The 21,769-nt window shown below is 48.5% G+C and overlaps 1 protein-coding gene and 1 pseudogene across 1 annotated transcript; both read right to left on the bottom strand.

The window, feature by feature from the left end:
* Positions 1–1,581: 1,581 nt before the first annotated feature.
* LOC136006585 (junctophilin-3-like) lies at positions 1,582–20,398 on the bottom strand. Its single transcript, XM_065664591.1, has 4 exons — positions 20,280–20,398; positions 19,994–20,118; positions 13,969–14,888; positions 1,582–1,989 (listed from the first exon to the last, which is right to left on the bottom strand). Exons 1-4 carry the CDS (start codon positions 20,396–20,398, stop codon positions 1,909–1,911), a joined length of 1,245 nt encoding a protein of 414 aa, XP_065520663.1. The 3' UTR covers positions 1,582–1,908.
* Positions 7,342–7,455, bottom strand: LOC136006586 (5S ribosomal RNA; annotated as a pseudogene).
* Positions 20,399–21,769: the final 1,371 nt, after the last annotated feature.

Here is a 21,769-nt window from a genome sequence, read left to right as displayed (position 1 = left end):
TCGAGGAGGATTTGTTTCCTCCTTCCTCCCTCCAAATATACCTGTGGAAGGGATTCATCCCACCCTTGGGTTGCTGCCATGCTCACACCCCTTCTGCTGAACAGTGCAATTGGTTGAACTGAGGGTGGAATTTGGTCCCTGCATGTACCAAATCCCAAATGAAGCCATTTGAACTGTACCTGGTGGTGGTGGATCACTGGCAAAGACAATCTCCATGGTAGGAAAAGACGAGGAACCAGTACAGTAATTTTTGAGAAGCGAGGGGCTGTAGGCCGCTTCCAAGCAATTGAGCTAAGAATGCACTCGTGTGATGGGGACCGTGACAGCTCAGAACAGGGATGAGTATTCATATTATCATTGGGGACAGGGGAGGGGAGAAAATCAAGGCAGGCATATTACAAAGATGGTATAAACAAACAAATTAAGAGACATAGAAAAAAAGAAAAGAAAAATACATCCTTAGAGGCTGCCATTGCTAATGATATTTAGGGTTTTTGGTTTTTTTTTTTTTAATCTTTTTTATACCTTTTTTTTCCTGTTTTCTCTCCCTCTCTCTCTCTCTGATGTTTCCTGCTTTTTTCCTGTTTTTCTTTCCTTTTTTTTTTTTTTTTGTTTTTTTTTGGTGTTTTTTGTTTGTTTGTTTGTTTGTTTTTTATGGGGACACTTTGGAAGCTGGAATATACATCCTCCGTTACAAAGTGCAAAATACTACATGCTCAGAGCCCAAACATGATGTCTGAAACAGTCCACAGCAAGATGTAAGAGACAAACCCAACAACCCTCACCCTCTTTGGGACACGCTCCAGTGCTCCTCTCCAGATGCCTTTGAAGAACAGTTTTACCTTATTTTTGCTTTATTGTGTTTTATTGTTATCCAAAGCGAATCAGAATAGAGCCCCCTCTCCCCAGTCCCTCCCCACCAGTCTGCTCCCCGGCATCTCTGTTCACGCATGTGTTTGGGATGGGATGCTCACGTGGCGGTGAGCATGGCACAATGACCAGCAGCTATTCAATTTGTGTTGCTGAAGGTGCCTCCACGTTTTTTGGGGGGGAATCCAGGTAGATATTTTTATCCATGAGAAATTTGCTGTGAATTGAAAGTAGCAGTGGGTGGTTTTCCAGCCCTGCCACAGCGGGGAGCGGCCTGGGGAGGAGGAGTGAAGGCAGGAGGGTAGTGGGGCTGCTGCTTACACCTTGTGTTCCCTATTCCCCACCCCACCCCCTCCTTCACCCCAAGAAATTTAGCTAAGCACCAATTGCTGCTTTGTTTTAAAAATAAAAAACAAGTAACAAAATAGGGCCTGTTGCCTTTCTCCCATTTTTCGCAACCAGGCAGTGTTCATGCCTTCCCTGTGTTTTTCCTCCTTACAGCAATGCTTCTCCATTTGCGACGGGAGAAGGAAGAAAAGCCTGATTTTACTTTTCTCTCCCATTTATCATTAAAGCTGCTGTGGATTTCCCTGGGAAGCTCAACCTGGAGTATCCCAGGACCCGTACATCAAACAAAATCTCCCCATGGTCCCCTCATCTAGTCTCTACTTTGGGTTTCATTGTTGTTGTTCCAAATATATTTTTACAGGGTGAGGGGAAGGGAAATGAGGTTTTATTTTGTTGAGATTCCTTCTCATCCTTTCCCATGTTGGGGGAGCAGAGTGTTGATAGCATTTTGCCATGCCACACAGCATAGTGTTATACAAGCAAAGAATTTTGGCTAAAATCCAAAAAACATTACCCAGGAAAAAAGGCAAACTGTGAGTGAGACTCGATCGTTTGTTGTTCTTCTGTGAAAAGACTTGGAAATTGTTGTAGGACAGTTCGACTTATGTTTTTTCCCTTTTTCTTGTTGTTTGGGTTTTTTTCCCCCCATTCATACATGTAACTCATTTTTGCAAACAAGGCAGTCTTGAATTAGATGAAAAAGTTAATAAACAAAATGGCGACTCCAATATTTAGTAATATCACCATGGCTACCAGGATGGGAGCTGAGCCCTGGAAGAGAAAGAGAAGGAGAGGAGTTAGAAGGTGTGTTGAAAGTCTGTCTAAGGCTGCCTTGGAGCAGGGTTGGGAGCTGTGCTGGGCCAAGGATACTGCAGGGCAGGCAGACCCTAAATGGCCCATTTACACCCTCAAGCAAATGATTCCACAGTGCTTGGAACCTTTGCTGAATTTTTCCATGAGGAAGGTGTGAATAAAGATCTCCCCCTTGGAGTTGGGCAAATAGTGGAAGCAGGGACTAAACCCAGATCCATTGCCCCTGTCCCTGGGACAATAAATAGGTTGCTCCTAGCTCTTTCATCCAAGCAAAGCATCCTCCTAAGGCAGCCTCCATTTCTGCAAAGGCAGACAAAATCCCTATCCTGGTTCACCAGAAAGGATCCAGGCTCTGCCAGAAGCCCCTTTGCTCCCTCCCCACACTGACCCATAGCCCAAGGCATTCTTGGGGCCTGAAGCGTCCCTGGCAACTCTGTCCCTCTTATCCCTGAGTGACAGCAAAGCTGCTGGACTCCTGCTTTTCTGAGCCACTTCAACAATTACTTTCCATCCATTTGCCTCAACAGACGTGTATACCTGCAAGTCTGGGGGCAGACTCTGTTTACTGTCATACATTAGCACAAATGGCATCTAAGTCCTAATGTGAGCTCCAGACCCAACATCTGCCAAGCAAACACCTGGATGTAGACTCACTGAATCCATTGATTAAGACAGCAGTTGCTTACGGGCGCCCCCATGTTATGCAGATCAGAAATCTGGACTTAAAAGAATAGCTGAAATCAGTTGGTGGCCAATGAAAAAGAAAATAAACTATTATATTGGATCATACAGTTGTTTGGGGATGGTTTGGAGGAGTCTCCAAGGACATTTCCCAGTAAACATGATTGCTTGTACAGGTATCCTGATAATGGCAAAAGTCAGGCTGGCATACGATGGTCTATGTTAAGCCACATTTTGGGAAAGCTCTAATAAACTTTCCTGAGGTTTATATGGACCAAATTAAGCTCCTGAGGACTATGTGGAAACCTTTGCAGCAACCTACACCACAGCTGGCCCATGTCAGACGCCCACCATAGGCCGGCTTGAAGCGATCCCCAGGAGCATGTTACCTTCCACTGAGCCTAAAGGCAGCCCTGACAACTTGTTTTGGGCATGATGAGTATGACTGTTGGACCCAGGACTGACAGAAAAGACCACTGCAGACAACCCTCCAATGCATCGTTCTGCAGAACACTGGTCAGAAAAACATCCACCCTGCCCCCTTGTCCCTGCCATAAAACATTTGCTGTCCTAAAGTGTTAACATGGTTTGCATCATGGTGAGCAAGCGCCTGTGCAGGTGAGGTGGTAGATATTTCTCAGAGTATCTAGTATCCTCATCTGTTCGTGCTGCAACAGAGCTGTGCCAGGTTTCATCACCTGGTATGGTATAAATGCTTTTCTCCATGCTCCTGTCCTAACAAAGTTCCTGTGGCTGTTGGGTTGGCATGGGGCAGGGTGGACGCCCTTTCTAACCAAGTACCACTCCGTAGAGATACTGGGGGGGGAGGGGGGGGGGAAGGAAAAAAGCTCCTTTATAGCCAGAGATGGTTTCTTTTCTGAGCAGGCTGATTCAGTTTGCATTTGGGAGTGGGTGGGAGTGAGGATGCTGGAGCTTGCTGGAAAGGCATATTTGTAGCTTAGCAACAGGGTCAAAGGAAGACAACCAAATGGAGGGATTGCAGAGAGCCTCTCCTGGCAGGCAGGTATCCAGACAATCCCTCTGCCTGCACCACACCAAACCTTTCAAAACCAGAACCTTCCCTCCCTCCCAGCCTTGCCACTGCCAAGCACTGCGATGCAGTGTGTTATTTACAAGGGGGGGGGGGGGGGGGGATATTAGCCTAGTTTCAGAAGATTATTGGGTTTTATGATTTTTGAGCTCTTGTTAATATAATAGCAGATTGCAAGTGATTATCATTGTCATTGTTTCTGTTGGCAGGGCACCACAGAGGCACAAAATGCATTTGGTTCCCTCCACCTTGCAGCCAGGGGAGTACTTAACTGCTCTCCCTCGTGATGGCATTAGCCTTGACCCGCTCGTCGTCTGATGTCCCCTGCCAAAGCAGTAGAGACCATTTCTGCCCCTGCTCTGCTCAGGCCACTGGATTGCTTCAACGCCATGAAGGAAGTTGTATACCAGCCCCCCAGATAATCTGGAGGCTAACAAAAGGCATAGAGCAGGACTGGCTGCCTAGTAATTCCCTGGTGTTTGAGCTTTGCCCTCACAGACACGGACACTTTGGGATGAATCTGTTGGGCTGATCGAGTTCACAAACCTTTGGTACTTGTGTTCAGAGGATGATGATGAGATGGTGTCCAGGGAGGGAGCATGTCCTTCGTTTATACACCAGTGCATCGAAGTTGTGCCCTCATCTAGCAAAATGGGGGAAGTCAACACACACATACCTGCCTGCATCAGCAGCAACTGGATTCCTGTGGACAGATGTTTTGCTCAGCTCCCTGATTCAGCCAGCACCTATTTACATCTCACACCCCCTGTTCAATGCAGGGGCAGGAGAAAATGCTTGTTTTGCCACTGCATATGTGGGGTCTTCCATATTTGCCAAAAAAAGCAACCCAGAAATAGGACGACCAGGGAGGGGAGGGGTCTCTGCAAACTGAATAGCTCAAATCCAGCTGTCTGACAACCTACACATTCTGCTTCATTTTTAGTTAACTCTTTTTAACCCCCTCTTCCCTGCACTAACTCCAACAAGGACTCTCCACTCAGCAATTGCAGGTACAGCTGCTCCCCCCAGCATATCTTGGCAGGGGCTGGAGTCTTGCCTGTGGCAGCTGGTGGATAAGCAGCTTTGTGACTTTGAAGCTTCCATTTTAGCTCCAATTATGAATCTTGCTGCACTTCTAAATGCTTATGGCTGGCTTATTTCTAACTTGTAAAGTCTTTGTGCCTGAACCTCTGCCCAGAGGAAACACTTGCCCTTCTCCCCTTTGATGGCAAGAATTTCCTGGGATATGTGTCATCTGTTTCTAAGAAGCGATTCCTGCTCAGTACCCAGGCAGAAGATGAATCACTTCTGGGTTTACGCTTCAGAAGAGATATTTTGCTGAGCACAGCCTGGCAATAGGTCAGTGAACTCCCTTTTACTGCAGTTACAGACAGTATTTTAGAACTAGCAGCTTTTACAACTCATCATGCCACATGCTAGCTCTATAACGTGAGCCATCCACATGTAGCGAGAAGAGCCATAGCCGTTGATTTGCAATTTTGCACGCCACTTTAGTAGTTCAGTGGTGCTTTATCTCATCTTTGGCCTCCTTGAGACTTAGAGAAGCCCAAAGAAAGCCCCAAGCCCTGCGGTATCTCAGGTTCTGGGGTGCTAGAAAGACAGAGGTCAAGCTGATCTTCTGAGCCTGGTGTTTGTGTGTCAAAGACAACAAGCAGCCTGCAAATCTTTGCTTTTTTATCTCTTTTTAGCCCTGAAATAGTAGTGCTAAAGCAGGCCGTCAGGAACTGCAGAGATTTGTTTAAAACACCCTGCCTGTCATTCGGGAGACAGGGCTCCACTGCGGAACACCGTGCTACCTTCCAGCACTGTGTCCTCAAGTCCAGAACCCGCTTCACTGGGAAACAGATGCCAGTTGGCAGCGTCCTCTCACACAATTTCAGCTGTCTAAATGTTAGACATCTAGTCTGTGCTAACCATCTAGGCTGTCTGTAGGCCAAGTGCTGTGAGATGAATTCCCCTCAGAATGGTTACCAGCCTGGCTCCAGGAAAGGAAAAATTAAATCAAGTTCTGGTGTGCTGAAGCATCATCCAGCATACCGGATGATAGCGAATTTCATCAGCAAAATGAGGCAACTCTGGGGCTGGGATTTTTTCATTTTATTTTTTATAAAAGATCCCTGGAGTCCTTCATAGGAGGAGAAAAACATCTGCCAAGGATGGGCCCAGTGATGATATACCAGTATCAGGTAGCTGAAAGGATACGTTTGTATCAGCAGGGATAGCCTTCAAGGACTTTCAAGTTTTCCTCCAAAGTTGGAAGAGAGTTGGAACATAGACCCAAACCCTAAGCACAAAAATGTAAATAAACCCTTGTTATGGCACAGAGGTAATAACAGCAATCGGAGCTGTAAAAGCAATGAGTGAAGGTTTCTTCCAGTCTGTGGTTTTTGGCACTCTGCAGCTCCAATGGTGGTTGCAGCTGAGCACCACCATTCCTGCCCCTCTGTATTGTTTGTTTTTATCCTTTAACTGTTGTGTTAAAGAAGTAAGAATGCTTTAACTGTTGCGTTAAAGCAGTAAGACTCAAGTCTTACTGGGAATACAAAGGGCAGCTGGTTTAAAAATACAATTGCAGCATAATTAATTTAAGCATTCATTATCTGTTATCGCAGGGTACAAGCTCTGCCTCTCTGCCATGGAAACCATAGCGCAGGTTACCTAGGAATCCCTCTGGGATCCTTTAAGTGTAATTACTAAGGACTTGGATCAGCAAAAAATATATATGCATTGTTTTCCAGCCTCAGCACTGCAGAAAGTGCTGAAAACTTAGCAGCTCTGTGACAGTTGTGCTGATTTGTCACAATTGGCAGGAACAGGCTGCTGTGAAACAGTTAAAGAGCATTTAGCAAAAGAAACATAAGGGATTCACTTTGCTTTCTCCAGCATATTGCAGCATCTCCTGTGACTCGAGGAAGGGAGCCCAGAAGATGCTGAATGTGCCCGTGTAAGAGGAATGGCACTTGATACCAGTGTGCTATTGAGGCACAGAAAAATCTGTAGAAAAGAAGTGGCTAAAGTAAACGTGAGTGTTTATCCCAAGCTGGGGTCTCTCAATGAATTGTTTTATCACCCCTGGTTCAGTCCTCACGTTACAGGTGCCTGCGTGGCCAGGAGCAAGCTCTATGTCTGGAGCTGTACATGTACGTGTGTTTTTAAGGTTTTTGGTTCTCCTGCAGTCAAAAGCTCACGTTCAACCTCAACTTCTCCAAAGCTAGAAGATGTGGAGTTGGGCTCAAAACCCTAAAATCAATCCAGGATGACAGGAGCAAAGTCAGCGAGGTGCTCTCTTCAGGTACATCATGGAATCATAGAATAGTTAGGGTTGGAAAGGACCTTAAGGTCATCATCTAGTTCCAACCCCCCTGCCATGGGCAGGGACACCACACACTAAACCATGTCACCCAAGCCCCATCCAACCTGGCCTTGAACGCTGCCAGGGATGGAGAACTCACAACCCATTCCAGTGCCTCACCACCCTCACGGTAAAGAACTTCTTCCTTATATCTAACCTAAACTTCCCCTGTTTATGTTTGAAATAAAAAAAAAAAAAAAAAAAAAGACTACAGCATCCGGGATTCCCAGGCGGTCTCCCATCCAAGTACTAACTGAACCCTGCTTTACTTCTGAGATTAGACGAGATCAGGTGTTCCCAGGGTGGTATGGCCATAGGCCATACATCAAAGGATTCCTGAGAGTAAAAGGGTTTTAAAAGGACCCTGTCAAGTTAAACATCACGTTTCTCTCTGAACATAATTTACCTCATGTTGTTACTGGTAATGCCTGTGATGACTGTACATGAAAGAGATTAGAGGAAGAACAGTTTCCAATTATTTTTGCCCAAGGAAACTGTAGCTGCCCCATCCCTGGCAGTTTTCAAGGCCAGGTTGGACGGGGCCTGGAGCAACCTGGTCTAGTGTGAGGCGTCCCTGCCCATGGCAGAGGGGTTGGAACTAAATGACCTTAAGGTCCTTTCCAACCCAAACCATTCTGTGATTATATGATTCCATAATTTTAAAAAGAGGCAAGAGGACCACAGAGATAAGGCAAAAGGTTTAGTCCCAAGGAGGCTAACCACAAAAACATCCTCAGGCCCCTTTCCCAGCAGACTGGTCCAAAGGCAGATAGATGGAGAATCCCTGTGCATGGCATCGAGCCTGGTCTGAGATGCAGGTGAAGCTTCACAATTCAAACAGTGGGTGCCCGTTCAGGATAGAGGGAACAGCCAGCTGGTTCTTTTATCTCATTTTATACTCGTCCTGGGTTCAGCAGTACCAGTCATTTTTATCCTTCTTAGTAGCTGGTGCAGTGCTGTGGTTTTGACTTTCAGCCTGGGAACAGCGCTGATAACACCAATGTTTTTAGTTGGTGCTCAGTAATGTTTACTCTGACCAAGGACTTTCTGAGTCTCACGCTCTGCCAGTGAGGAGGGGAAGCTGGGAGGAAGCAGACACAGGACACCTGAGCCAAACTAGCCAAAGAGGTATTCCATACCACAGCACGTCATGGCCAGTATATAAACCAGGGGCAGTTACCCGGAAGGGCTAGATCACTGCTCGGGTCGGGCTGGGTATCGGTCGGCGGGTGGTGAGTGGCTGTATTCTCTTCCCTTGTTATTTCCCTTATCATTATTATTATTGGTGGTAGCGGTAGTGGTTTTGTGTTATACCTTAGTTACTGGACTGTTCTTATCTCAACCCATGGGAGTTACATTCTTTCGATTCTCCTCCCCATCCCTCCAGGAGCAGGGGGAGGAAGGGGGGGGGGAGTGAGTGAGTGGCTGCATGGTTCTGGGTTGCCGGCTAGGCTTAAATGGCGACAATACTCTTTAGGGTTAACTAACTTTTCTGAAGAAAACATTCCACCTCGAGGTCAGACCCTTCAAGAATAATCCCATAGCTGCTGGATAAGGAAGCATCCATCACCCATATCAGCAAGGCGGTGCCATTTTTGAGGCAAGTGACGTGCCATTTTTGGGGCAAGTGCCATGCCCCATCTCCCCCACCTTGCTCCACCAAAGCCCAGGCTGAGGATGCAGCCCTGGTACCCTCCCTTGGCCCAGCTCTGTTTGCACGGTGTGCTCCAGCAGAGGCTGTACTGGCTGCAGGTTGGCTGCCTCCTCCTCACTCTCCCCAGTGATAGCAGAACCTTCTCGGAATATATTGATGGAAAATATGCCCCTCGCGCAGTAAGCAAGCAAGGAAGATGCTGCAGCTGCTGGAATCCCTCCTTGCCTCCCCAGCGGGTACCTGGAGGTGGCAAGAGGGTCTCTCTGAGGCCCCATTTGCTGCAACTGTTTGCCCTGGTTTGTTTTCAGTAAGAGGCAGTACCGTTGGCAAAAGGCCGAGACCATGGAGATTTTATCCGACAGCATGTGACAATGGAAGACCATGTCAGGGGTGGCTGTGGTGCGGTTTTTTGGCTACTGCCAATTGGCTTTCTCAATTATATGAGACAGGGTGATTTTAAAGGGCCAAGTCTCAAGCCTACTCACATCTCCAGGGTGCCTTTAGTGAGGCCATAACATGTCCCTAGAAGTCTTCATCTAAATGTCCATGTTTGCTACTGCTAAATGAGGACAGCGGATTAATCAGGCTCCGTTCGTGCCTGAACACTGGCCCTTCTTGCAAACACGTTGAGGACCTCTGTACCTAAAGCACTTCGTTTCCCTTTTAAAAGCTGCAGATGTTCAGCACCTGTGGAAATGGAGATGTATTCTTCTGGATTTTTTTCCCCAACCCTAAAAATGTGACGTGTTTTGTGCTGACGGATAAAAGGGTTGCTGGCATTTTAGAAAGCCTCTTTCCTTTTCCAGTGTCTCAGCAATTCCTTTTTTCCTTTCCCATTTTAGATCTTCTCAAAGGCTCTAGGAACCTCTGAAGCATTCAGGCACAGGCTTGAGCTTTGCACCTCGTGGGCCTTTAAGACCAGAGAGGATGGTGATGTTCCCATAAAGTCCCTAAATCCAACAGCACCAACACTTCCTGGCGCGTCAGTTTCCATTTTCATCTGCCCAAACAGTGACAATTGATGTGGGCTTGTTTTATGCATGCAGGGGTCAGTGCACACAGAGACACAGAAAGATCAGGCGGCTTTAAATGTAATTTTAAAGCACTTGTATGACTGTAGTGTGAGCTTGATGACCCTGAAACCCCTAAGTCCCCTGACAGCTAACTCCAGTGCAGAATTTCATCAATGTTATTGAGTGCTGGCCTCACGAAATGACCTCAATTTTCAATTACTGATGTGCAACCCCAATGAAGGGGGGTTCTGGAAGCATCTTTTTATGGGACTGGTGAAAAATGACTAAGAACAATGTTCCCATAGCTCATATAGCAATCTATATGTCTGACTCCTCTACAGAGGTCTGCATCCCCACTGGGGCACACACTGCAAGAGGTTGGACTCCAAGGGACTCTACAGCCCATCCAGCCTTGTTTCTAAGATAGAAATCAAGACCAGTGATAATTTTAAGACTGCATTTTTGCAAGACCTGCATCCCCACCCCACTCCCATGAGCCCTGCCAGAGGTGTGCTTGCTCTCAGAGCAGGAGTTGGCACTCCAACACAGAGCCAGCCCACCAGCCTCACTGATGACATGTGTAGTGATGTGTTTTGGCATATTATTTTTAAAACAAGCTTAAGCTGTGAGGTTGACCTCAGCTCTGTGCAGTGATACTCCAGGTAGGGCAAAAATAGCCCTACTCAGCTAAAAGCATCCTTCCCGTTCATTGGCAGCACCTTTCTGAAAGAGCCCAGCTGTCTTGGAGATGAGAAATGCCCTTTCCAGGGAATAGCTTCACAGATGGCAGTGCTGTGGATCACAGGGAAGCAGGCTATTATGCAAGCTGAAACAGCGTGGGCACACACATGTGCACGCACATGCATGCACACAGCCAGACCTTCCCTGGAGCTGCAGGCTGGAGCCGAGCTGCGGGCTGGAGGCAAGCTGCTGGCAGTCCAAAGAGGAGGGGTATCTCAGAATAGCATGAGAAACAGGGATTTGGGGAAGTTGGGGAGCCTTAAGACCTGGAGCGTGAGGTTGCAGTGGGGTTTTTCGGCAGGACTAAGCATCTGAGTGCCCTGTGTCACTGAGTGTGCAACAAGAGAGGTGGATGTGGGACCTGTGGTATGAATCTTTCCCCTTAGCCTTCCCCTCCTCTTTCTCAGGGACTCACTATGCTCACCGGAGTATGAAAAGCTTTGAGGTCCTGCTGGGTACAGGCAAGGTTATGCCATTGGGCAAGAGGTTGGAACACAAATCACTGCACCTCCCATTCCTCTCCTACACCTCCATCCCCTACTCCTGTCCAACCACCCCTCACTGCCAGACCACTGGAACAAAACCCTGCTAGCACAGTACAACTCTTGCTAGAACAAATTGTTGCTGGCATTGTAGGTTATTTAAATCCACATATTATACCTTTCTCTGTATTATATTAGCTTCCTCCTAAACCTTCACCATCTGTTCCACCCTCAGTTATGAATGTGAGAAAACTGAACATGCTGCTTTACAGCTACAGCACTTTAAAAGCATGATGTGCATCCTAATGGCTTTTCTGTGTGCTTTTTCATGCAGGTTGTGCCCCTTTGTTAGTGCCTGGGATTCACTTGAAAGAAACACTAATGTTATGTTGCATTAGTGGCTATTTACCTCCAGCTCAAGCCCTCCTCCCCGGGTAGGAGGTTTATGTGTGATGGCTCCAGTGTGCAGGCTGGGGTCTGCCTGGGGAGAGACAGCAGGACTGCTCATGCCAGTGATCTCCCTGAGGAATGTGTGGCTCTCAGCAAGGAGAAATGGCGGTTTCATCCCTCCTTTGGGACCCTTGTCTTTCCCAGTTCCCTGCCGCCACACGAGGTCACGTTATAAGAGGTGCTGGACCATCTGTGAGTCCCACAGACTTCAACAGGGCTGATGTCTGTGCAATTACTGCTGCTGCTTTTCCCCTCTGAAAGCCTGTCAGGCTCCTAATGCTGCCTGTCATTTCTCACAGGCATCTGCTCTAGCAGGGAAGGACAGCCCGGTCTGGCCTCAGCACCTGCTGGTTTGCTCAGTGGTGTGTGCTCTGGACTGGCTTCTCTTGGAGCAATGTTTTTTTCTGGACTGGCAATCTGTGTCCTACAGTGCAGTCCACCAACAAACACACTGTGTTCAGCTCTTCTTTAATGCTGTGTGAGTGCTTTTGAGCCTGCGCTGAAGCTTGCAAGATGAATAGGAAGCTGGAAAGCTACAGGGCTCTGGCTGTGTGTGTGGGCGATTTATCCACAGCCATGGTAGGGAAACTGTGGCAGATCTGTAGTTTAGTCCTTCCTGCGTCCCGGCTGCTCACAGGCTGCAGATGTCCCCACTCCCTCCTCTATCTCACTTGTTCTCTCTCATCCCTTGTCTGCATCTTTGCTCTGCCAGCAGCTGGAGGAGCAGGGATGCTGTAGGGATGGCAATGGTGATCACGCATTACAGACCATGATGCTTTCTAGCCCAAACTTTCATCATGACTGACAAATGTCACTTCAGTTTCATGATCCCTGTCTCCCAAGCAACCAAGCATCATCTTCTGCTGCTCTGACAGGGAGATTTAGTTCCTTTCTTCTGCCAGAGCCTGATGTGCCACCACCTGAGAGTTACAGATTTTTCCTTTTGCTTGTGTAGGTCTGGCCTGGGCTTTGGGACATCCAGAAGCACAGGATCCCTCCTGTGATCCCTCACTGACTCAACAAGGGGCAGTTTGGAGTGGTGGTGGCTTCCTCACTGCTCCCCTCAGACTTCCATAACCTCCCCTAGCAATAACAAACCAATGGGGAGAACAAGTGAGGACGCTGCTCTCAATGTAAGTCCAGGAATCATCAAAAATCAGGGCTGGAGAGGATCTGAAAATCACACATCTCAGCCTTTTCCCAAGGCAGGTTTAGCTCTGACCAAGTTATATCTGAGCTACAGATGTCCAACCAAGTCTTAGACCACCTCCTCCCTCCCTGCCACCACAGCCTCCCCATGCAATGTAGCCCTCAACTCACTAGTAATGGCTAATGGGTAACCACTACCACTAATGCTTGAATGCAAGCCCATTAATTCTGTTCATTGAGAATGGATTGTTCCCTTCCACTTTGCAAGCAGCTGCTTTATGTGTTTGAAGATCGCTGTCTCCTCTTCCCTAGCCTGAGCCTCCAGCAGCCAGTTGGTAACACCCAACATGACCTTGTCACTCCCGAAATGAAGAGCCCCACAAGCTATGCCCTTGCTTGTGCTCTTCACAGTAGAGTGATAGTACAGTATATAGATAGTACAGATGTAGATAGTATAGTTGATAGATGGCTGTAATATCCTCTACCACTGATCTGCAGGGCTCCAATAACCCACTACCCTTTCTGTACTTGCCCACTGCTTTCCCTTCCTAGGTGTCCTTCCCAAATTGCATCCTCTTGTCTACAGTTTGCCAAGACCCTTTTGCATTGCATCCCCCCATTGAGGGGCTTGTACCTGCTCCTGGCTCACATCCACACACCAAAACCCCTGAGCATCATGCAGATCAGTACAAGAAACCTGAGCAGTGGTCAACTCAGGAACACCACTTTGCAACGTCCCCTGCTCTGTGACCATGGTTTCTTCCTCCACCCGGGTCAGGCCTCCGGTACAACATGGTAACAAAGCCACTGCTTCAGCAGTTGGTGCCATCACATAGCAGAAGAGCAACTGAGGAGAAGAGGAACTGTAAGTTCATGCAGTGCCCAGCTACCAGGATTTAAGCACTGATGTTGCAACAGGGTCATGCCACACTCTTGGGCCAGCATGAAGTTCTGTTGCCATAACTGAACCTCAAAGCAGCATCACCAACACGTTTCCTACTCCTGCAGTTTTTCCACCACGTGAATGCTCAAAATCCCAGTAATCATGTATTCTTATTGCTGGCCCCAGGGCTGGGTTGCAAAACAAACTCAAACTTGCTACTCACTTCCTCCAGTGAAAAACCTGATGCTCCCATCAAGACATTCTGCAGAGAAAGCCTCCCAGCACATGGTATTATGCAGGATAGAGAAGGGAGGAGTGGGGATTCAAGGCACAAACCCAGGATAACTGGGAGGCCAGCTCTGCTGGCAGAGCAACCTCCCTTTCTGCACCACTGCACCACCACAACAGCTCTGCACTGAGCTTCTCAGACAGATGTCAACACGCAATTTCACCTACTTACTGTGCTGGATTTGAGCACATCCCTGTTGTCTTCTTCAGATTCTAGTGCAACAGGTAAAGATTTCTGTGGAGGGGAGAAGGTTAAGTCCCACCTTAATAGCCGAGGTTCAGCTTTGTCCCCAAATCTCAGGTTTTCCAGTTTCTGCACCGTGGGCTCGGCAGAGGAAGCTGGCCCTAAATTTTCTTTGTTCTGGGACTTAGCCCTCAGTCTCTGAACCCCGTAGCCCCGGTCTTCCCCACGGTGGTCATCAGCCATGCTCCTGCAGGGTCCCCCTTTGCTATAGTGTCTTTTTTGGGTATGAATTTCTTGCATATAAGAATCCATCCTCACGAGGGGCTTCATCTCCATCTCGTAATTGCTCATCTTCTCCTCGTCTAGCTCAAGCAGTTTGGAGCTCCCTGAGCTGTGGCTGTGGGACCTGTGATGGGAAGTCCATGAAATTGTGGCTGGGGAATCTGTCCACCTCTCTCTTTGCTTGTGGTTGGAGGCCGAATGTTTGTGCCCTCCACTCCGACCTCTGTACTCTTCAGGGATGGAGGCTGATCCCAGCTGACCGCTGCGCAGTGTCACGCTTCTCATGCCACGAGTCCCACTGACCTTCTCTTCGCTCCAGCTGTTGGGTCGCAAGTAATCCCCGCCACGTCCCTCCAGCAACATCTGGATCTCCCCACCCCTCTCTTCATCCACTGAGACCTGCCTGGAGAACTGAGAGCTCTTGTTCCCGCAGGAAGGACCCAGGGGTGGCGTGGAGGAGGGACTGGCAGGGAAGCTCTGCAGTGGGCTGTCATCTGGAGTCAGGTCAGACGGGGTAGTCCCTTTGCGGTACAACTCAGGGCTCTCTTGTTGGAGAGGCGTCCCGGTGGAGAGGACCTCAATTTCATCACTCAAGTTCTGGTGCTTCGGTCTCTGGCATTCGAGCCCTTTTTGTGTAGTCATTAAGTGAAAAGAGAGAGGGAGAAATGCAACAGGATTATTTCTATTCTGTGCGCACCCACCAGGTTTTTCATGTCAAAGAATAGGGCTGAGAGTGTTGGATGGCAGGGGAGCCATGGGGCAAGATCAGGACAACAGCAGTACAATAAACAGCTTCTGCTACTAGACCGAGAGAAAAGTCATTGTTGGTTTTGCACCAAACCTGATATCACCCCCAGCATCTGCAGAGCAGCATGGTGCTCTGCAGCATGGGAAATAGTTTGGCATCAGCTGCTGGCATTGTCAAGACAGAAGCATTCTGCACTATGGTAGTGATTCTCCACCACTGCTAACCCAAGGGCTACCAAGCCTTTTAGAAACCACCTTTAGAAACCTGCTCCTTTAGCCCCAACAGTTCTCTACACCCCTGCTGCCGGTAGGCACCCTGCTTGCTTGGGGACATGCGTGAAGGACCACAGCCCCAGCAAGGTGCGGAAGCTGCTTACAATTCAGAGCTGCTGGGAGCCCTGTGCCCTACCTGTGCTCTGCCTACAGCCCTGCTTTCCTTGGCAGGTTGCAGGTATGGGCAGCTTGCAGACCCACTTGAAAGCAGCCTGTGCTGTGGCAGCACAGACAGCTACATGGCATGCAGTCACTTTAACCCTGCTAAGGGTGTTTGTTAAGATGATTTTTGGAGACCGCCTTTTTCCATCAGTTCCCAGTCCGCAAGCATGAAAAGGGAAATCTGAGATGAACCCATGGCTCATGCTCTTGTGTTCTGGATGCTACTGGGATCACCCCACAGCCCACAGCCTTCACACCTCTCCCTGGACAGGAAATGCATTGGCTTTGTGGCTGAGAGGTAAAGAATCTCACCTCAAAGTTTTCACAGGAAGATGGTCTCATCTGGGCAGATGTGCAAGCCTCCCATTAAGAACACTCCCCCCAAACCATATATTGAACAGCTTTCCTGCCCCAGACACGGACATTTTCCCACACAGTTCTCTTTGCTGGATGTGATGGAGAGCACACGGGTAACCATGCCTCACGTGTTCAGGCAGGAACAAGGTAGCACATTCAGGGCTACGTGAATACAATATACACTCTCATCCTTATTTCACTGTGCTGAATACAGTTCATCCCCTTTGAGCCCAGAGTACACCCCAGACAATGTCTCCCTGGGGACAGGGACTTAGAGAGTGTCTTCTGCTGAAGGTGACCACCTGGCAAAAAAACATGTAGCTTCTCTGGACAATTAACAAAAGCTGCAACTTATCATTGATCAAATACTAAAGTGTTTCAAGGGGGTACAAGCTAATAGTGTTAATTCTCATTTTACCCTCTCAAGGCATAGTTGTTCCATCTAAAGACATGATAAATTACGTGAATAATTTGATAAATATATTAACTGCCTAATGCCCCTGAAATGCATCTAATTGCAATTGCTATGGCTAAACAAGAAATAAGTATCAAAAGGAAAGAACTCAATTTCTTACCATGGTTTAAAAGTAAATGCTCAGAAGCTCCTGTTCTACTCTCTACAGTCCTGCTGAGTAATTTTCTCTATCGCATCTTTTTGGGCTGCTGCTGCCGCTGGTACATGCCTTTGCCTGCAGCCGCCCCCTTGTCCCACCACACTGTGATTTAGATACATACAGGGAATGCAGGGAGTGTGGGGATGGATGTCCCCATGGAAGCACTCATACGGGAAGTAAATAGTAACAAGGCTGCTTGGAAATTTCCCACTGAAGCAATTTCTTGATGGGAAATTATCTCTTAATGACTGTCTTTTGTCTTATTATTTTCTACAGAAAAGTTTGTGTTTTGGGACAATACTCATATTTCAGTCTTAGTTTGTTCCCTGTGTTCCTGTTTGTGGGAGACTGAAACTCCTGAGATCTATCTGGGGCCCCCAAGCAATACTTGTACTAGTGGGAAATTGTCATGAAGGAGAAAGGTGGAGTTCACCCTGTCTGGAGTTCAACTGTCTCGGCAAAAATACAGACTTGTTTTTTTTGGCTGTTTTTCAGATATTCCTGTTTCAGCCACCCTCCAATATCACAGATGGGAAACTGAGGCAGGGAAGGAATAAATGGTTTCATATGAGAAAGGTGTAAAGCCAGCTACCAAAACGGACACACCCAAGACTTAGGGTGTCCCTGTTTGTCTCAGGCTTTAACTGATCTTCCCTAGTTCAGTTCTCCAGGGCTCTTGCTGGAGCTGCAGGGACTTGAAAGCTTCCCTCCAGCTCCAATGACCCCAAAGCTGATCTCCAAAAGCACAACCAGCCACAGCCTCGCTGCACCCACTGCTCCTGTGCCTTCTCACTAATCTTCCCAGGTCCGCCAAGCCCCATGACAGAGGCAGGAAAGCCCAGTGATGCTTCAGCATCCTCCTGGAGACCCACACCAGGGACCATGTTATTGCGAACCATCACATCCTAAATCTTCCCCACCCAGACCTGCAGTGAGCTGAACAGGTTCTCTTCTGCTTCCCCCTGAGTTCTGCAGCCCCTGGCTGTAGCTTGGGGAGGAGCAGGGGCAGCAATGCTGGGGCATGGCTGCTGCTCCAGCCCCAGAGCCCCACAGGGATGCAGGCATTTCCTTGCAGAAGAACTCAACAGATGCATGGTGCCATCTTGCCAGCTTTTGACACCCGAGGATGTGCAACAATTCTTCTGAGCTAAAATTAGTCATGGAGCATGTGATGTTCCTGGAAGAACGGTTGTGAGAGCGGGAAGGAGGATGCAGAGCACCAAATCTGGATTTCCAGCAGGACTGAGGCAGCCACGCGTGGCCACGTCATCATCAAAGCCAAGCACATACCCCTGAGGACCCACATATGGGATTGGGGATCAGTGCTGAGCTCCTGCCTCTGCCACCAACATGCTGTTGTCACCTTGGGGGAGTCACTCCACCAGCAGCAGCTGACCCCACTGGCAGCTGCAACCAGGGTCATCCGGCAGAGCCAGGACCAGGGAGGCACAACCACAGCAAGCATGATGGGTATGTGGAAGATCCCTGCAGCAGAGACGGAAAACCACAGGGGGAGGGTGATGCAGGTTACTGAGCAGGGATATTCTTGGCTTTTGCAAGTAAAAGCCTTGCAGCACTGCTGTGGCATGTCTGGGGTTGCTGGAGCCAGTGCCCACAGGTCTGGAGTCTGTGTCTGTTTAAATAGGGGCTGTGCTGCAAGGATGATATGGGCCAGGATGCCTGCGGGCCTGATGGTGAGGTGGGCATCAAATCCCCTGCGATGCTGTTAAAGTGAGTGGCACACAGAACCCACAAAACCTTGTAAGGTGGGCACATCCAGCACCTGTGCTGCTGTGTAAAGGGGATGGCAGGCAGTGCCTGCAGCGCTGTGCATGGTGGGCATGTATAGCCCCTGCAAGGACATGCAGCATGGTGTCAGCTCACCCCATCCCTGCTGCAGCTCCTCCCAGCCTGAGGTTATGGGGTCTGTGGGGTGGTGCAGCTTCTCACAGCTATTATCTGTCTGCCTGACTTGGTCTGCAGGCATTCCCAGGTTTCCCAACACATCTTGGATGGTGTATTTGTTTTTTAATGTGCTCTAAGTGGAAACTCCTTCACTCACACACAACCCACCCAGACACAAGCACCAGAAACACAAGCCCCAACACAAGTCAAGCACCATATCCCGGTCTAGAAGCTAGTAAAAAGTATATTACCTAAAAATATCTTTTCAAGAGGTGATTTAAAACCAGCAAAGTCTCTTGGCAAGAGGAAATGGAGATGAGGAATACCTCAGGGCTGAAGAAGCCCCTGGGACTGCACAGCCCTGCGAAAACACTCAGATCTCGATATACAAATTGGACCTCTGCAGGAGGAGAAATGCCGAGGGGTGTTTGAACAGAGCTGCACCTTCTTCCAGAGAGCAGAGCTGTGTGGAGCTCTGCATCTTCTGCTGGGGGGATGTTTGAGCCCCTGAAATGCCCATCTGCATGTGGCCATGTCCTGGAGGAGGGTTTTCCACCCACCCCCCACCCCCCCCCCACCCCATCTCAGGCAGGTTCCTGGCTGGAGCCAGACCTCAAACCTTGTCTGGCTCATTACTGCTGAGCCATGGGATGCCCCTAGACACCCCCTGCAACCTCCACAGTGAGTTAAGGACTTGTGCATGGGCTGGCTGGCCCAAAAGATGCAATGGGCCCTTTTCCCCGGCCTCAGGAAATGGCACCAACATGAGTCAGCAGCACTAGGCCCTTGATCAGTTAAACCGAATGAGTAATCTTCAGTTAAAGAGCTGGAAGGGGGAGAAAATAATGATAGACACCTCCTAATGAGGGTTCAGTGCAGAAAACCTTCTGAATAAAACCATTCACATAGATTAATTACTATGTGAATTATTGCTGGGAGGACTTGGAGCTTTCCACTCCCACTCGCAGCAGCCCCTCTCGCTCCCAGATAGGCGCAGCCTTCGTGGGGTGAATCCACCCCGTATACCCACCGGCTGCAGACCCCCGCCTGACCATGGCTTTGCTTTGGCTTCCTCCTCCCTGAGCCTTTGCTGAGCCTGAGCTTCTTGTCAATGAGCAAAAATTAAGACAAAACAGCAAGAAATGTTGAAGATGATGGACGGAAAGAAGAGCCATCAAGCAAACCTCAAACACACATTTCCCCAGCACCTTCGCAACTGATTTGCATGCTCAAGGGATGGATTAGCTACCAATACATGGGAAATCAGGAACCATAAAAGCCATGGAGGTAGAATCAGTGACTGCCTCTGGGATCATTTGTCTTTGAATTTTGCTTTCAGAGCTCTTGCTGGGTTTTTTCTGTGCAATCGTCAAAGACTATGAATTAAAAAAATTTGGTGTGAAAAGAGGAGATCCCTGTAACCACAGGACTGCACAGGGTGGAAGTGCTGAATATTGAAAGCCTTGTGTTAATACCTTTGAAAACTGGTGTTTTGGGGCAGTTTCCTACCCCAAGAGTCCAAGTGAGGACTGGGAGCTGCAAGCACAGATGGAGCCTCCATGTAGGGCTCATTTCTGGGAGTTTTGGGTCTCTGCATGGCTAAGCAGGGTAGAGAGTGTCACGGGGCAAAAGCCACATCCATGGGGCTGGCTGGCATGACAACACGCACTGACCATTTTCCCTGTGCTGGAAGGAAGGTGAAAACTCTTTGGCAGTAATCCTGGCGATCCGTGCTTCCTCCTGAGCTCTCTGTGCCGCTGTCACAGCTGCCTCTGCCTTGGCCCTGGAGTGAGAGGTCCTGCAAGGCAGAGAGACAAGGACCACATTAGGAAGCTTCCCTCTGCAGATCAAGGCATAGAGAAACGCAAAGTCCCCCCATGAAACCCCTTTGCTCCGATGCCCTGTGATGGAGGAGCCACTGCTGGTAGCTGGGGCTTCTTGGAGAACAGGTGATGTTACATCAACATGTTCATGAGCCGCTTCTCAGTCTGCAAATCACCCAGGTGGTTTGGAAATAGGGGCAGGTTGCTTTGTTTCCTTGGGGATGCATCACCTTGAAGCAGGCTGGTGCCCTTCATCATGCATCCCTCTGTCGGGACCTCAGCCTGGCAGATATCTGTAGCCTCTGGGCCTGAAGACCTGAATTTAAAGATGGTGGTTTTTTTCTTGTAACCAAACCCATTTGGTTTTGGATGAAAAAGCAAAGATTTCCACCCCCACCACCATGTTCTGCATAAAATGCTGAATGTAAATACAAGCGGGGTTTGTCACCAAGAGCAGAGGTAGGAGCGGGGTCTTGCCATCAGTACCACCTCCACCACCCCTTAAAACAGCTTGGCAGAGGGGTTGGGCTGGGTGATCTCCGGAGGTTCCTTCCAACCCTAATGATTCTGTGATTCTGTTATCAAGGCATTGTTTTTCACCTGGACAAGTGACTGTTCCCTGTACTCACCCATTACCGACTATTTCCCTGACATTCATGATGGATGGTATTTCATCACTCAAGATCTACACCCTCTTATCCAGCCCCTCTACAGTGTTCCTGTGAACAACCTTTGGAGGCTGGTTTGCCCCTTCCCCTTAGCTTAGCTGTCAAAGCCCTTAAAAAAAAAATACCCTTTCCTACCTACCCTTGTGCAGGCAGAATTATAAATAGCTCTGTTGATTTCTTTTCCCTCCAAAATCAAACTCTCCATCTCCTTTAATTTTTTTTTTTTTTTCTCTGCCACTCTCTGAATTCCCTCAAATTTTTCGACATCTGCTGGGAGAGGAGTGCCATTTCTGACAAGCTCCTATAAATGGAAAATAGGGCTAGTAATGTGACTACCATTGCATCATGCAGCACAAGCCAGGGATATGGAGCTAGGTGTGTGCATGCCTGTGTGCTGTCACCTCTTTGAGCCTGGGCAAGACGTCTGGCCCCTGCTCCTGGAGTTGACCTGTCACTTGTTTTCAAGTGCTGACAAGTCGGTTTTGCTCTAACAAATGCTTTATTTATATAATTCGCCTGCTTTGGAGTAGCTGAGGGATCTATCAAAGGTGGTGGAAGGGCTGTGGTGATGCTGTTGCAGGTCCTGCAGGTCCTCCATGACTGATGTAACCAAAAAATTGGGTTTAAATGCACTCACTCTGCTCAACACTCACACAGGCCATGCTCCCCTCTCCAGCATTCATCATCTCCCCTTTTTTTCACCAAAATAGGTCAAAATCACCATCCCTGGGGGATGGATGGATGGATTTGTATCCTTGAAAAACTCACTCCAGAGACTTCTGGACCAGTTCACCTCTGTGGACTCCAAGACCAGCTCAGGAAGAGCAGCAACTTGGGGCTTTGGTGCAGAAAGAGTTAAATTCAATCACATTAATTAAGCCATCTCCAATCTAAAACATACTCAATACCCACAAAGCAAATGTAATGCTGAGTGCTGCGCAGAGGCACAGCAGGATTA

Source organism: Lathamus discolor, unplaced genomic scaffold (assembly GCF_037157495.1).
Source record: "Lathamus discolor isolate bLatDis1 unplaced genomic scaffold, bLatDis1.hap1 Scaffold_311, whole genome shotgun sequence".
Lineage (NCBI taxonomy): Eukaryota > Metazoa > Chordata > Aves > Psittaciformes > Psittacidae > Lathamus > Lathamus discolor.
Note: the sequence above shows the minus strand (reverse complement) of the source record. Positions and strands in the feature narration are given on the sequence as shown.

Excerpts from the sequence above, each read along its gene's own strand:
- LOC136006585 (XM_065664591.1), bottom strand. The coding sequence starts at position 20,398 with ATGAAGGGCACCAGCCTGCTTCAAGGTGATGCATCCCCAAGGAAACAA. Across the intron at positions 20,119-20,279 it reads CGGCTCATGAACATGTTGAT|GACCTCTCACTCCAGGGCCA; the intron begins GTAACATCACCT and ends TCTGCCTTGCAG. Across the intron at positions 1,990-13,968 it reads ATGTGCTCAAATCCAGCACA|GGCTCAGCTCCCATCCTGGT; the intron begins GTAAGTAGGTGA and ends TTTCTCTTCCAG.